General features: G+C 41.8%; 1 protein-coding gene across 1 annotated transcript; it reads right to left on the bottom strand.

Annotated features, from left to right (window-relative positions):
- Positions 1 to 1,729: 1,729 nt before the first annotated feature.
- Positions 1,730 to 6,371, bottom strand: cyp26a1 (cytochrome P450, family 26, subfamily A, polypeptide 1). The gene is given in 8 exon segments (XM_020611739.1): positions 1,730 to 2,303; positions 2,306 to 2,465; positions 2,584 to 2,730; positions 3,299 to 3,433; positions 3,558 to 3,707; positions 4,409 to 4,690; positions 5,267 to 5,491; positions 5,808 to 6,371. Coding segments are annotated over 8 exon segments (1,452 nt in total). The 5' UTR covers positions 5,997 to 6,371; the 3' UTR covers positions 1,730 to 2,139.
- Between the last annotated feature and the right edge of the window lie 9,221 nt (positions 6,372 to 15,592).

The raw sequence follows: 15,592 nt of genomic DNA, 5'->3' as shown, positions 1-15,592 counted from the left end.
ACCCTCTTCAGGGTGGTGGAGGGTTCATGGGAGTTTGCCCAACCAGTCCACATAAGAGTCGAACCTCGAATTCAGGCATTCGACCGTGTCCCTCGCGACACCCTGTGGGGGGTCTATCCATTTTCCTCTGCTTATCCAGAACCGGGTCGCGGGGGCAGCAGTCTAAGCAAAGATGCCCAGACTTTCCTCTCTCCAGACACTTCCTCCAGCTCCTCCGGGGGAATGCCAAGGCGTTCCCAGGCCAGCCCAAAAGACATAGTCCCTCCAGCCTCGGGGCCTCCTCCTGGTGGGACATGCCCGGAACACCTCCCTAGGAAGGCGCCCAGGAGGCATCCGAAACAGATGCCCGAGCCACCTCAGCTGGCTCCTCTCGATGTGGAGGAGCAGCGGTTCTACTCTGAGCTCGTCCCGGGTGACCGAGCTCCTCACCCTATTTCTAAGGGTGTGCCCGGCCACCCTGCGCAGAGAGCTAATTTTGGCCGCCTGTATCCGGGATCTTGCCCTTTTGGCCAGTAAATCGAGAGCTTCAACTTACAGCTCAGCTCCTTCTTCACCACGACGGACTGGTACATCAACCGCATTACTGTAGAAGCTGCACCGATCCGCCTGTCAATCTCCCGTTCCATCCTTCCCTCACTCGTGAACAAGACCCCAAGATACCTGAACTCCTCCACTTGAGGCAGGAACGCTCCACCAACCTGAAGGGAACAAGCCACCCTTTTCCGACTGAGAACCATGGCCTCGGATTTGGAGGTGCTGATTCTCATCCCAGCCGCTTCACACTCGGCTGCAAACTGCCCCAGTGCACGCTGGAGGTCCTGGTTTGATGGGGCCAACAGGACAACGTCGTCTGCAAAAAGCAGAGACGAGATCCTGTAGTCCCCAAACCGCTGCGAGGGACACGGTCGAATGCCTTCTCCAGATCCACGAAACACATGTGGACTGGTTGGGCAAACTCCCATGAACCCTCCGCCACCCTGAAGAGGGTATGTAGCTGGTCCAGTGTTCCACGGCCAGGACGAAAACCGCATTGTTCCTCCTGAATTCGAGGTTCGACTATCGGTCGAATTCTCCTCTCCAGTATCCTGGCATAGACTTTCCCAGGATCATAACATCACTTGCAAAAGCTCCTGAGCAGTTTCTGAGCTGAAAATCAAGGCAAATTGTCCAGAGTAGTATGTTGCTGATGTAGAAAACCAGTTAGATGCAGTCCTGTTGGATGCAATTTAAGCTAGTGCCTGCTAGTCACTGGCCTGGCTTAAGTTTTTCTCATTTACTTTATTTCCCTAATTATCTTTTTTGCAATGTTTTTATTATTCTGTAAATAGATGCTCAATTTGCTTTGTACTTTAATCTCAGAATTCTGAAAAAATGCAGGCTCATTTTTTATTTGCCATGTCCAGTAACCATTTGCATACATTAGTTTTAGGATTATTTTCCCCTCCACCCCTCTTCAAACATGTATATATATCTTTAATTACATATACACATGTAAACTTACTGATTAAACAGTTAAACACACTGACCCACCCCCAACACACAAACCATATGTAAAACTAAAACCAGCATACCCTTTATGTAAATGTCCTGCACCCATTGTTTTATATTGCATGCTCTGCTTTGTTAGAAAAAAAAAATCCATGAAATCACCCAAGGCTTACCAAACACACCTTTTATTAAATAAAAAGCCCATACAATATAAACAAGGCTCTTAAATAAAGTGGGATAATATAGAGGTTATATATTGTATATAAACATATGGATACACCTCTGAGCTAATTAGTCTTCCAAGTCTGTGTATAGTGCCTCTTGTTTATTTTGTTCATATATGTAAATACATACACACAATTCTACAGTATTAACATCAAAACATAAAATACATTCTCAAATCATCTATAGTCTGTACAGTTCATGTTAAAAGGCCACATTGACAAGTCCAGAAGAACATATTTTCTCTGCTTGTGTTAAGTGCAACCTTTGATCTGTTTCCTAAGAACACCCGAGTGCTTCCAAAAACTCCAAGTGCCTTGGTTACAGTTACCCCTGTGGATTTGGACACAAAACACACATGAGCCAAGACTTTTGAGAATCCTCAAATTTCACACAGCTTTAGAAAACACGACTCCTCGTCATCTCAGTTTAATGTTGTACATAGCTCTTAAACTTGGTTGGCAGATTGTCCACAGGATAGACAGTAGGTGCTGTTTTCATGGTGGGTGGCCCATTTAAAAGAGTCCAGTGACACTTTGTAACCACTTCCACCAGGAAGATCTACAGCAGGACTTTGGCAAATTCCTTCTGGAGCCCCCTCCAAATGGGACATACTGGAACCTGGAGGAGTCAGCTGAAGGTTTGGTCATGAAGCGCTCTGGCTGGAAGTCTTCCTTGTTGGGAAAGATCTCTGCCACATCATGGGTGTCACAAATGCTGTAGATAACATTCCAGCCTTTGGGAATTTGGTAACCCTGATGTGGTAAGAATAAAACAATGAGTAAGCAACTAGTATGGACACATGCCTATACTGCATGATTGTTGAACACCAAACAGCCAAATAAACAACCTTCAAAGAAATCTTGAGCTTACATTGAGTTCAAAAGTCTTGAGGGCCACTCTAAAGCCGCCAGGGACAGGAGGGTTGATTCTCAGAGTCTCTTTAATGACACAGCCAGTGTATTTTAACTGCTCCAAGGACTTGATGGTCAGACTCTGGAGGTCCATCCCTTGCTCCTCCTGAACAGATGAGTGAAGAGAGGCAGAAAATGGTATTAACCAAGTGTCATGATGGTTATTGGGATGTGCTGGTTGTTCATGTCAAGTACTTCATTACAGTGGACATTAGCAGAGATTTTTTCAACAAATTGCTAAGTTGCTTAAAAACACTCATGGTGCACTAACAGTTCAAGATTTCCCCTCAGTGTTTTCAAAAGCATCTCAGTCTCGGCAAATGCAATTTCCCCATTTGTAATCATACGGCCAAAGCATGACAACTGAGCTACTTCCAGGACAACTGAAGAAGCCCATGAGATGTGGTTGAGAGCAGAGTAACCACTGTCAGTAGTCAGTAGAGAGACTTAAGACCTCTTTTTTTTAAATCAACTACTGTTTGTTTTCATGCTCTTGGGTAATGATGAATTAAATGTGATAATCTATTGCATTAGCTTTTCATAAAATAATCACATTAACAGGACAGTTGCAAAGTAGAGCATCTGGTATGTTGACTATTAAAACTAAATTGCAGCAGCTGCTATTAAAGATGTTGGAATAACAATTTACAGAACTAAAGTTAGAGTGTAATTACTTTGTCCTTGAGTTCCTGCCTCAGTTTATCCACAATGTCAGGGTTCAAGCCCAGGAACATGACCAGAGAGGTGGCTGTGCTAGCCGTGGTTTCATGGCCCCCAAACAACAGTTCTGTAGCAGACTCCTTAATGGCCTGGAAACAGAAAAGCAGAGAGAATTACTTCAAACACCAACTAAAACAATGGCTTACAACATGGATAGAAAACTTTGGAGATGTTTTGTTTTTCACATCAGTCAAAGTAAATGTCCATCATTACCTGCATGCTGAAGGGCTCTCCGTTCTTCTTGCTGCTGTCTATGAGTTGCTGCAGAGCGTCGCTGTGGCTGGACTCACCGTCCGACTCCAGCACCTTCTTCTTGATACTCTCCTCTATCTTGGAGTGGATGAAGTTCCTAGCCTTCAGACCCTGGAGAGCAGGAAGGATGATAGGAGGAGGAGGAGCAGGGATGAACAGAACAAAGGATTGAAGGGAGTTGGAAATAAGCAAAGAAACAATGAATGGAGGATATAGCAAAAACAAAGTTAGGAGATGAAACAGACACTGGATCCAAATGGATACTGTACTGTATATGTACATATAGATAGAGTCAATGAGTCAAATATTTACAAGGAGACCGGAGCAGTTTGATGTTGTTGCAGCACAGACTTGATTCCAAAAGCTAATAATTTACCACTAATGTGCTCTGAAGAAGGCAAGTATGTTTGCTACCTACAATTACTATTAAGATGTCTTGTGCATTGAGCTGTTAGCTACAGAATATACAGGCACATTACTTTAACATGTCCTTTTCCTGCTTGCCTCATGTGATATGCTTCTCATGACTTAAAGGACCATAGAGTTTTTGAAGGTTTTAGCCCATTTGCTACAAAGCATTTTCATTACAGACAACCACTGGCTTACATTCATGCATTTCTAGACTAATCTGTGTTGGTTAAGTAATTCACCACAGTGAATATCATGTTTGACTGTTGATGTCAGCATGCTTTTAAGTATGGTTAACTATAATACAACATGTATGGTCCTTCGAATTTACACTGGAACTCCACATCTTTAATGTTGAATAAATGGGAGCATAGCTACATGATGACTATATGTTAGTCTCTTACCCTGTACAGTCCACTGAAGGGTACATCAATAGGCAGAGAAAACAAATTCTTGATCATTTCCTCAAAAGCTTCCACCAGTTGCTGTTCATCAGTCTTAATCTGCTCCAGCTCAAAGCCCAGTAGGATCCTCATGGCTATGCGGAACATCAGTCGCTTCATCTCAGGGTAGACCAGCACACAGGAGTCCTTCGCCAGCCACTCCTTCACCGCAGCCTGCACCTCCTCCTGAATGACAGGGATGTAGAGCTCCAGAGCCTCCCTAGAGAAGGCCCGCATGATGGCCTGGAGAAGAGCAGAGGGCTCAGTGGGAGGTGGTGGTGGGTTTATGAACGCAAAAGTCCACTTGCCCGGTATTTTCATCCATTCAAAAGTTTCAGAGTAATGCCTGGCAAGTTACTTTTTGACCAAAGTGCTCTATAAAAATCACTTTGTTTCCCCCTTAGAGCAAGATATTAAACAATCCACAGTGTATAAAGAACATTTCAACTTGTTTCAAGTTCCATTGGAGACAAATTCAAATAACTGCACCAGCAGATTTTACCATTTGGTCAAGAAATAAAAGCTTTCTAATATCTACTGATTATAAATGACTGGTTACCTTTTGTACAGAGTTAAGACTATGGCTTCCATATCTTAAAACAGCTATTAGTTGTAATGCTCCCCAACATAAATCAAGCAAGTCATTTTACAAATAAGAAATCAAGGTAATATAGATGTACTTTCATTAGGAAAGATACTGATATGTTTAAACTGCCCTTAGCAAATAAAATGTCAAAAGTAGCGTCTATCCAAGGTGATTCTGTAATTTCACATCCCTTTAAGTAAAGCGGTACCTTTTCAAATCAAATCCTAATTTACCTTTTTCCTGGTCCTGTGCTGGATTCCGTGTACGTTAGACAGCGTGTCCGAGCCCAGAATGGTACGCACAGACGCGGGCCACTGCGCGGACACGAGCCTGTGCTCCCCCAGCAGAATGTGCCTGATGTTATCCGCTCCGGTTACGCGCACCGTGGGGTTCCCGAAAAGGTGTGTGCGGTAGATGTAACCATACTTCTGTCGCTTCATCCGCAGAAACTTTCTCCTCTGCAAACATGGACATACGTATAAACCAATACAAGATGATAAATAAGACACCTTTAGATCCTACACATAGCAACAATGGAAAACCTAGAACATGTGCTACAAAAATTATACATCTCCACTTTGCGTATCAATGTTACCAAACACTGAATAAAGGTGGATGGAACGATATTAATACGGTATAACCTACTATTCAATTTAAACAGTTAAAATCGAAATTCCACGTAGCGTTTGGAGCATTTTTATCCGCATGTGGATGTTGGGCATCATGAAGGGTTCGTGTGAAAGCTGAAAAGCAGCAGCTCTGTCATGCATTTACCTGGAGAATGAGCTGCAGCGTCTCTCCAATGAAGGGTAAGCCCATGGACCCGGGGGGCAGCGGGCTGGGGCAGCGCGGGTCTCTGCCTCGGATCATGTAGACTTCCCACAGTTTCACCGCGACCAGAAACAGCAGGATAGGAAGCACGATGGTGCACAGGAGCGTGGCCAGGAGCGTGCTCAGAGCCATGTTGCAGCGGATTCTGTGACAAGCAGTGTTTTATTGAAGCATCAACAGCGTTCAAATAAACCTCTGTCAGCTACTGAGGAGCCAGTGTACAACCAGCGTCTTTTATAGGCTGCCAGGACAGCGAGCAGGCTTCTCCTCCTGCAGATACATTAGTTCACACAAAGTTCAATCTTTAATTGTGGGTGTCGCTCGGCCCCGCCTCCGGCCTGTCCTGGCTGACCAGCCTCACCATTTGTTCGTTCCTAGGGCCGTATCTTTAATCCCTACCTCCTGTTGCAGGCAATCTGCGGCGGATTTCACTGAGAATAGGTGAAGATTCCCTCGGAGACAATGGAAGCGCGTCCCAAGACGCCTTTGTTGGTAATAAGGCAGCTAGTTTACACACTCATTACCTTGGCTTAAGCCCGTTTGTAGGACCAGTAGTAATGCCTCCTGGGCGGCCTTGCATTCAAGAGCAAAGAACTCTTAAGCAGTACTCTTTCATAGCTGCTTCAGAAAATAGAGTTCCTGGTTGAACAATGTCCTAATCCCTCTCTCTGTGGGTCTCACTGGTGCCATTCATAGTTAAGCCTACCATTTCATTTTATATTATTTTTCCATTATTTGATGGAGTGCCTGCATGCAGACGCATTTTCCCATTTCGTTTTGTATAAAATCTTTCTTATTTGGTCTATTTAAAAGTGGCTAAGCCTAAATACTACTTATTACTGAAACCAACTGCCTGATCATTGCCTTATCTTTATTCTGTATCAGTAGATAATATGGGACTGGATGATGAGATGATGATGAACATGTCAGGGGAAGGCCTGGCTCGCTTCTATCAGGCTGCTTCTGGATTCAACTAATCCAGAAGAAGACTTTAACCTGCTTCTCTCTCAATCACCATGTGTGCCTGTGTGTGCTATAAAAATAATATCTCAGTGGGTTCAAACCTGGGTCAGCAGAGACAGATGCAGGGCGGCGTGCACAAAGGCACGCGCACATGCACCAAGGTTATCCACAGCTACACCTAGAGAATTGTCACATCCTCATTCTGCGTTTGGACTCTTTTATATGACCTGTCACGAGGTCAGTGTGTGTGTGTGTGTGTGTGTGTGTGTGTAAAGGCAAACAGTAAGAGCGAGACAGCTTGGCTTCTGCATCCAGCAACATATTTCTTGGATGGATCTCTCTGTTCTGACAATGTGCATGTAAAAAAAGGTGAGGTTCGCTCCAGTGGAAAGACACAGCAATCACTATGACTTTTCTGTTGATATTATGCTGGATGAGGACACTGTCAACATGTTTTTATGTTTCTTTTCCTTTTCTTTCTACAGTGAAAAACCTGCAGAGTATTTAGGCTGATTCCAGTTTTTATATTAAGTAGGCTATTTGAAAACTTTTATACTAATAATAAATACACAATTTAGTATTTCTCCACTAGAGGTTTTTCTAGCAACATGGGGGACTCATAGAAAACTCATAGCTAGATTAATCTCCTACAAGGCCCCAGCTGGCTCCCTTTCACTGTGTAATATGTCCAGTTTCTCTTAGCACGTTACCTGGTCCTGCATTAATTGGCCCAGATCATATTGTGCTTTAGTGGTATACATAGCAAAACAATGCTTCAGTTAAAATAACACAATTCAACTGTCAAACATTACACCTGTAGCTCCAGAACTCCAGGGGCCCCAGTGTATTTCCAGCAGTAATCCAGGCTTGATCCAGTTTCGTCTGGGTAGAGCATGCAGGAGGCAGAACATGATGCAAAAAGCATGCTGCGGGAATTGTAGACATTTAATATCTGGGCCAACTGAGTTGGACATCTGCCTTCTCACATACAGCTCCACTGGGTAATGTCCAGGTAGGTTCAGGATTGAGGTAGCCTACATGTCCTAAAAGGGCTTAAGTGATAACTATATTACATTTTCTTATATTCATAAACTTCCAAAAATAATTTATAGGATACATCTCAAAATGTGGCAGCCAGTCCAGAAGAACAAGACAGAGCATTTAATATTAATAAACTTATATTTACTATATAATATCTTCATATGCTTGCAGAAAGGTTCATGGATTTTAAAGACAGGTTAGATTCTGCTTTGCCAACTCAGAACATGACAATAACAGTAAAGGTCTTTTTCTTGACATTAATGTATTTGTTTATCTGTATTCTGTATGGGCTGCTGAAAACCTTTTAATGGACAAATCCTTTTTACTCACATAGCCAGCGAGGGATGATGCATGTTCAGGGGGACTGGGTTTCCAGCTCTTGTATAAAACTGCTGAGTTTTTCTCATCATATCGTGAATGTGTGAAGCAGGATTTTGCTGTTCAGGTGTGACAAGTAGTGGGGAGGTGGAGGGGTGGGCGCAGGAAAGTTCAAGTTTAGAGAACATCCCCTTTCCCACTACAGAACCTAAAGACCTGTAACCTGGAACATAAGGACAGAGGTGGTTGATTCTGCTTTGCTTTTCCACTTTATAAACCGAGAAAGGTCAGTTGTACCTCATTAAAAAGGCAACATGCATGTTTTTAATTCCTGGCTGCACCATGTTCCTCTGAAAACTCACTGTAAACCTTCTGAACTCATGCTGCACTCCACCTCCAGACTGATCAGAGAGCGAAACTTTCACTGGTGTCATTTCTACAGTATACAGTTAGTGTTTGTATAGATTAGACAATAAAAATAAGCGTTAATTACTACTGTATGTGTCAGGTTTACTCTGCTCAAAACTCATGTATCTTGCTTCACCTTTGGATCAAAATATTTACCTATATACTGGAACTTTCAAAATATAAGATGAACCTTTTCATTTCATGAACTCTACTCTAACTTACTGTATAATCAAACAGAGTTTGTAATTAATTAACTGATTACATTCATGCTTCCCAGAGGATAAACCTTGTTGTGTTTAATGACTCCATGACATTTTCACTAGGGCATGAATTATCAGTTTGGTGAAAATATCTTTTCTTTTCATTAATTTGAACCAGGAAGGTCATGACTAGACCTATATACAGTATCAGTGTTTCCATTAGCTGGCGATTGCTGGGATTTGCCTGGTAAAAATAAACAAAACAAAAAATCATTGCTGGTCAAAATAACGCTCACTGGGCTACACTGTCTAAAATTGACTGTGTTCTGCTCATGTCCAACATACCAGCAGAGAGGGATGTCTCTATGTGATCATGTCAGCAGTAGAAAGGGCCCAAAATGAAGAAGCTTATAATGATTGGATCATAAAAGTTGTTTTTGTGGCTAAAACTGCACGAATCACAAAACTAAGGACTGAAAAATGTTTTTGTTCCAAGAAGAAAAGCTCAGAGTGCAGTTAGCCATCTGGTCAGAGCTGTGGATTTAAGATGCTTTGGACTGTTTGACCCAGAACCTGAGGGAATAAACATTTTTAAAGCAACAATACATAACTTGACAGTTTGTCTTCCCCTGCCCATTGCTTAGTGTAAGTGAGTTGTACCCAACTGTCTTAAATACTAGTTGTGCTTTCACCACCTCCTCCTCATGGACAGTAGTACATGAAGTTGTTACTGAACTATAAAATACAATGAAAGAACATTAAGTACAGGATTCATTGTTTATTTAATGTGACATCAAAGATGAGCACTCATAAAAATAATAATAACAAACAATAATACTGGTTTGGCTGTGGCTCAGGAGGAACTAACTGGAAGGTTGGCGGTTCAACTCCCAGCTTCTCCAGTCCACACGTCGAAGTGTCTTTGAGCAAGATGCCGAACCCCAAGTTTCTCCCGGTGATTTCACTGGTGTGTGTGCACTTTGGACTGTGAATAGGTGAATGGGCAAATAGTGTGAAAGTGCTTGGAGTGTGCTGCAATGCATAGAAATGTGCCATACCAGTATAAGACTACTCACGGTAATGTCCAGTTTTATACTTTTACTGAAATATTGCTTGTTTTGTCAGCTAGTTTGCTAAGCATTTGAAGGTGGATGTGTGTAATAGAATGAAATGCCGGTGACACAGTTTAGGCTCATATTGCACATAATATCCATTGGGCAGTGTAATTTATTACCAGCCAGCTGAGATGGGTTTGTTAGGCTGCAAACTTCAAATTCTCATCTGGCATGACAGTGAAAAAGCCTGAGCAGTCTCTCTGGCCTGAGATGAATTTATTTGTTTGGGGGATGGAGGTAGATGACTTTTTGGGAAAAAAAAACAAACTACAAATCTCAGTGAGACAGGATGACATCAATATGGTTACAGCCTACGCTGAAGTACTTCATAAATAACATTAGCACAGGTGTAGACTCTGCTGTGGTGATGATGTTGTTTTCATTTTAGCAGATCTCTACAGCAACGTCAGGACAGTAGCTATTAACAGTTAGTAACCCTGACAGGGTTATTTTTAGCTCTCACCAATGATATTTATTCTTGGCTGCTTTCCCGCTCTCTCTTGTCCTCTTCTTCTTGGCTGTGGCTGGGCTCTGGTGATGCTGTAGTTCTGGGGGTGTGTTGTGTTGAACAGGTTTTTACATGCTTTGGCTGGACAGATCATAACCATGTAAATGTATATCTATGTGACGGATGTTTTCTCACTATACGCTGCACTATGTACTGCTATGTGTGTGCTTTAGTTGATAGGAGAAAACAAAATGTCCAGCAACACTTTTAAAAAACCACAGACCATTAAGGAGCCCTCATCAGGGTCTATTAAAATTATGTAACGAGTCCTATAAGTAGCACAAGTATAGAAAGAAATTATTTAACAACAACCAATCATATACAAACTCATACATGTCAGACAATAAAAACATGCACATAAGTAGGTTAGGTATATGGTCATATGGTTGTAGGCCAATCAGATTCAAGGGTCAAACTGATGAAAGGGCAACAAGCATGTCTAATTTACACAGGTGACACCACACCTGATGAATGTGCAAGGAAATGCACACTTAGGGTAGTGCCACAGAGTCATAGCCATAGCTCCCCACAAAACACCACAGGCCTCCCAAATCACAATGAAAAGAAATGCAAACAAACAAACAACAAAACTGCACAGAATTAGAACCACAACACAGCACATGAAACAAATAGAAAAGATCAAAAGTATGTGTGTAAGATACAATAAAACAAAATAGAAAAAATATAATGGAGACACGAAAAATAAGGTATAAAAAGGGACCCCACTAGAGAAACTCATTAATTGAAAAATCCTTGTTCATACCGCCAACATTTATATTGGCGTATACAGTCGCTTTTCATTATCCCGTGTCAATAATGATTGGGTTTAACAGGAGTGAAGTTGACTGTTGGCACTGCAGTTGTTTGAGCTTTTGCATTAATACAGCACATCTGGAAAAAACATGATGATAGTTTTTTATGCTACTATTAGGCTAATTGTGTGAGGAGCCTGCTGTGCTTTTAAGCTGAACCTGTGCTGTCGGACGATGTATTTGGACAACAGTTCATTTCTCTACTTGTGGAGCTAAGTTTGTGTAGAGGCTTGTTTCTATTAACCTCATCACTGCTGCCAGTTGTCTCAGTAGGGTTAGATGACAGAGATGTTTATCAAAGGTGGGGTGGGATTAAACAATGTAGGCTATTGCTGCTGTATAACAACACAATGACGTGTTACACCGCTAAAAATTGACTTCAGATCAGCATTTTCATGTTTCCAACAAACAAAAAGCTGTGAAAGTGTCAGAATAAAGCTAGGTTACTGTGGCAATGTATAGTGTTTGCATTATACAATTAACACTATGTATTTACCAATGCAAGTATGATGGAAATGTGAACAGAGACCAAATGTTTCTAGCAGAAACCCTGATGCACGCGCACGGACTGAGCGCGCTCATTCAACACTAGCACTGAAGGGAGCTGTGTTGAACGGCATGTGCGCATGTTTGTATCCTCCCCCAGCTCGCGCAGGCTGACCTGCTGGCCACCCTGACATCTCGATGAACTCTGATACACAACCAAGTTCACAGTCCATCAAACCCTCACACACACGCACAGAGAGAGTGAGAGAAAGAGCGAGAGAGGGACATGCTGCAGAGACAAGTGTAACTGATAGGCAGTTTGTTTTGAAAATATCAGATAACTGTTGAATTATTTAAGCATAAGGGAGAAGCCTATTTCAATCCCACCAGTCCCACCAAATCACAATGTACTGGAGTGTTGGCTGTAACTTTTTGTTTAAAAGTAACAGGAAGGACTTGGGCTTTAGCTGCCATCTGCAACACAAGTTGATATGAGAACAGTGAGAATAGGCCAGTCCAAGGTTTTTTTAGATTCAAATTTTAAATTGACCCCAATATCTGATTTAGAATTTGTGCCTACTGTCAGGTCCGCTCGGTGCGACCTGCCTCTCTTCCGCCTTTCTCTCCCCTGCTCTCTCAACCTGCGGGATCTGCGAGCAATCTTGAGTCCTACCTCAGTTCTCTCTCACCCTCCTGGTGATGGGGACTAAACCATAACACCTACAGTCTGCAGGCCACATAACATAAATGTAAGGTGAAACAGAGAAGTCTAATCATTTTAGTGTTTTCTCACTTTTTATAAAGACCTTTGTAAAGAGCAAATATCCAGAGCAATCAACTAAAGTTAAGAAAGACAAAGGAAAAAATTACAACTAACCCAGACTAACCTGCTTTCTGTGGTGATCTCATTAGAGATAGAAATTAATTTAAAGCTGCACTAATCGGTATTTCATTTTAACAGACCAAATGGAAACATATCATATAAAAGGTATTGGTCATCATTATGCAAGGGCATAGTTTTGCATACAGGTGGTAGGGACATGTCCCCTACCAATATTTTAGGAGGACAGAAATGTCTCTACCAACATATGAGCCAAACCGTGTGCATTGGAGTGCATATCTGTTGGAGTGAAGTCATAATAGATCATTCCAATGTGCCCTCCCTGAGGCTACATCACATTTGCCACCAAACACAGAAGAAGGCGATAGCTGTCATTCAGTATGCTGATAACAGTTATCTTTCAGATGACCTGCACTTCACAGCACACATAATATCATTTTGTCCATGCCACATCTTGTCCTTTGTAGATAACATTGTACCACCAAAAAGATAGTGACATAAGGAGTTTTATTGCCATCTAGAGCTTAAGCAATAGGCCATATAGTTAACTACTTAGCCAATAGCCATTTCCAGCAGCAGTAGGCAGCTCTTTTTAAACACTGTGCACTACCTGCTCAGCAGCAAACAGTAGACAGAGGCCAGCTTGTTAAAATAGTTCAGCATTTTGCAACTAAAGAGCCTGAAATTTTCATCAGGAGTTGGTGGGAAACAAAGATAAAAGGAGAGTGAAGTGCTGAAATATTGGACTGATCTCTGAATGGTTCATATCCAAACTCCACCTCAGAATGGTGGTTTTTAAAAAGACGTTCTTATCCCTGTTCTTATATTCTTTTGCACTGTGTAAAGCATAGAGAGAAAATACACCAGCATTGTGTTTACAGTGTAGCTTCAAAGATACAGTCTAACATATCCCACCTGGATCATTCACTGTTTGTCTCCTGATGTCAGTGGGCGATCTCACCAGAGACTCCAGGTTCCAACAGGAAAAATAAATTCAGATAACTAGTCATTTAAGAGTGCCAAGCAATAACAGTGAGCCCACCCCACCATAATTTGCTGGGAGCCCAGTAATGCCAGTGAGTCAGCTGAGTAAGTTTCAGTAAAATACTCTTAGAGATAAAATTAACTTTTTTCCAGGCCTCATTCCATTCGTCATAGGATTGAATGCCCATATTCCAGAATATGGTTGGCTCACAGAGAAATAACTGCACTACTCATTACATGGAGTTTCCGAGCAACATCACCAATGTGATGCCACATCACAAAGGTAGAAAACAAAGAAATATGACAAGGACCTGTTGTACAGTAAACTGCTCAAATTGCTCAAAGGATGGCTGTGAACATCCCAAAGGAAAAATATTCCTTCCAGCAGAGAATGACAAAATTGTGGCTTAAGCAATAAAAAGGGACTGGGATCTCTGTGGCCTCAGTGGCGATGAGAGCTGTGGTCCTGAGCCCTCTTTGCCACTCCTCTCTGTTGTCTGCACAGTTACTCCTGCTAGATGCACAACTATATGAAGACTAAGATTTTTTAACCACTCTTCTTTGAGCTTTTCAGGTATAGCTTTATGTTCATTAACCTTACTATTCATGGAAACCAAGTCAGAAACTATCAAGTCGCATCCCATATTGACTAAAACTGGGACAGAGCATTTTATTTTATAAAACTGGTTGATCCCATGTTATAAGGGATGGGGCATAACTCTACTAGAATAGAACAGAGGCTAAATGTGACAAATAGTCATGGACAAAAATAATGGCACCCTGAATTTATGTCAGATAACAGCACCACTTCTCCCAGAAAACTGTTGCAATCACAAATTCTTTGTTTATTCTTATGTTTATTTCTTTGGTTTGCATTGGAACAACACAAAAAGCTGAGGAAAAAAAGCCAAATCTGTTGCATTACACGTGGAAAAGAGACTGGACAGAGTTATTGACACTTTTTCAAAATCTATGGAAATAATTGTTTTTCCAGCAGGTGATGCTCCTTTAATTTGTAATGAAACTCACCTATAGCAACCAACAGGAGCTGGCAACATAGTGAAGACCATACATGGTCTGTTACAAAAGAAAGATAATCACTGCCTTTGTTCAACCGTTTACTATTTCAAAATGATGAAAAATCTCTTGTTAATGATTAGCTAACATAATAGTGCACTAGTGTGCTTTCCACTGCCTGGATGTGCCCACAACAGGAAGCGCATCTATAGCAGCACCTCCTCCAAAGTAAATTAAATGGGGGAGATTTCTGGATAAAAATTTGCATATGATTAAAAGTCTTTTTCATTATATAGATCCTCAACTTTGTCAGCCTTGCTGCAATAACTCTTATGCCATCTGAAGGACTTCTTACTTTTGCTATAGATGGTTTGTCCCCGTCCAACTCTTGATACTTGATACCCCCCCCCCTTTCCTTTGCTGTGTACATTCAGCCCAGTGCTGCTTTACCATCACCCCCCACTGCCAAAGGAAAAGATAGAAGTCTGAATGTCAAATTCCTTTCATGTCATCAAACTGACAAGCCACAACAGTATGCGCTATGACATTATCTGCTATAAACACTTCGGGTCTCCAGTGACAATATAAACTGGAGAGCACCTGACTTTAGTTTTGCCTTTATAATTTTCTCAGCCTGGATCTGAACAGCAACATGATGACACTGATTGCCTGCAAATAAAATATTAAAGATAAAAATATAAAAGGAGCACTCCAGCAATTTTATACAGCACTTCTTTCAAGTGGCAGGACTTGCAAAAGACTGGATTCTACAGTGCCCACAATGTAACTGAATAGTGCCTTCACTAGACTCTCTTTATCTGCCAAATGCCTACTCTTTTCAAAGGCTACACCTGTACTTTGAGAAGTTGACACTAAAATCCTGGAGAATTCAGTCTGTGGGTCAGACGGTATGAACGAGTGCCTGGGTCAGCAGAGGTATGTGTCTCTTCCTCCTTTGTCTGCTGCTTTGTTGAAGGGAATGTAAAAGCGGTTTACTGCCTTGTTAAAGTGTTTGATCCCTCCACTAAAATACAA

This window comes from Monopterus albus, unplaced genomic scaffold (genome assembly GCF_001952655.1).
Source record: "Monopterus albus unplaced genomic scaffold, M_albus_1.0 scaffold117.1, whole genome shotgun sequence".
Taxonomy (NCBI): Eukaryota; Metazoa; Chordata; class Actinopteri; order Synbranchiformes; family Synbranchidae; genus Monopterus; species Monopterus albus.
This window is presented reverse-complemented; position numbering and strand designations above follow the sequence as displayed.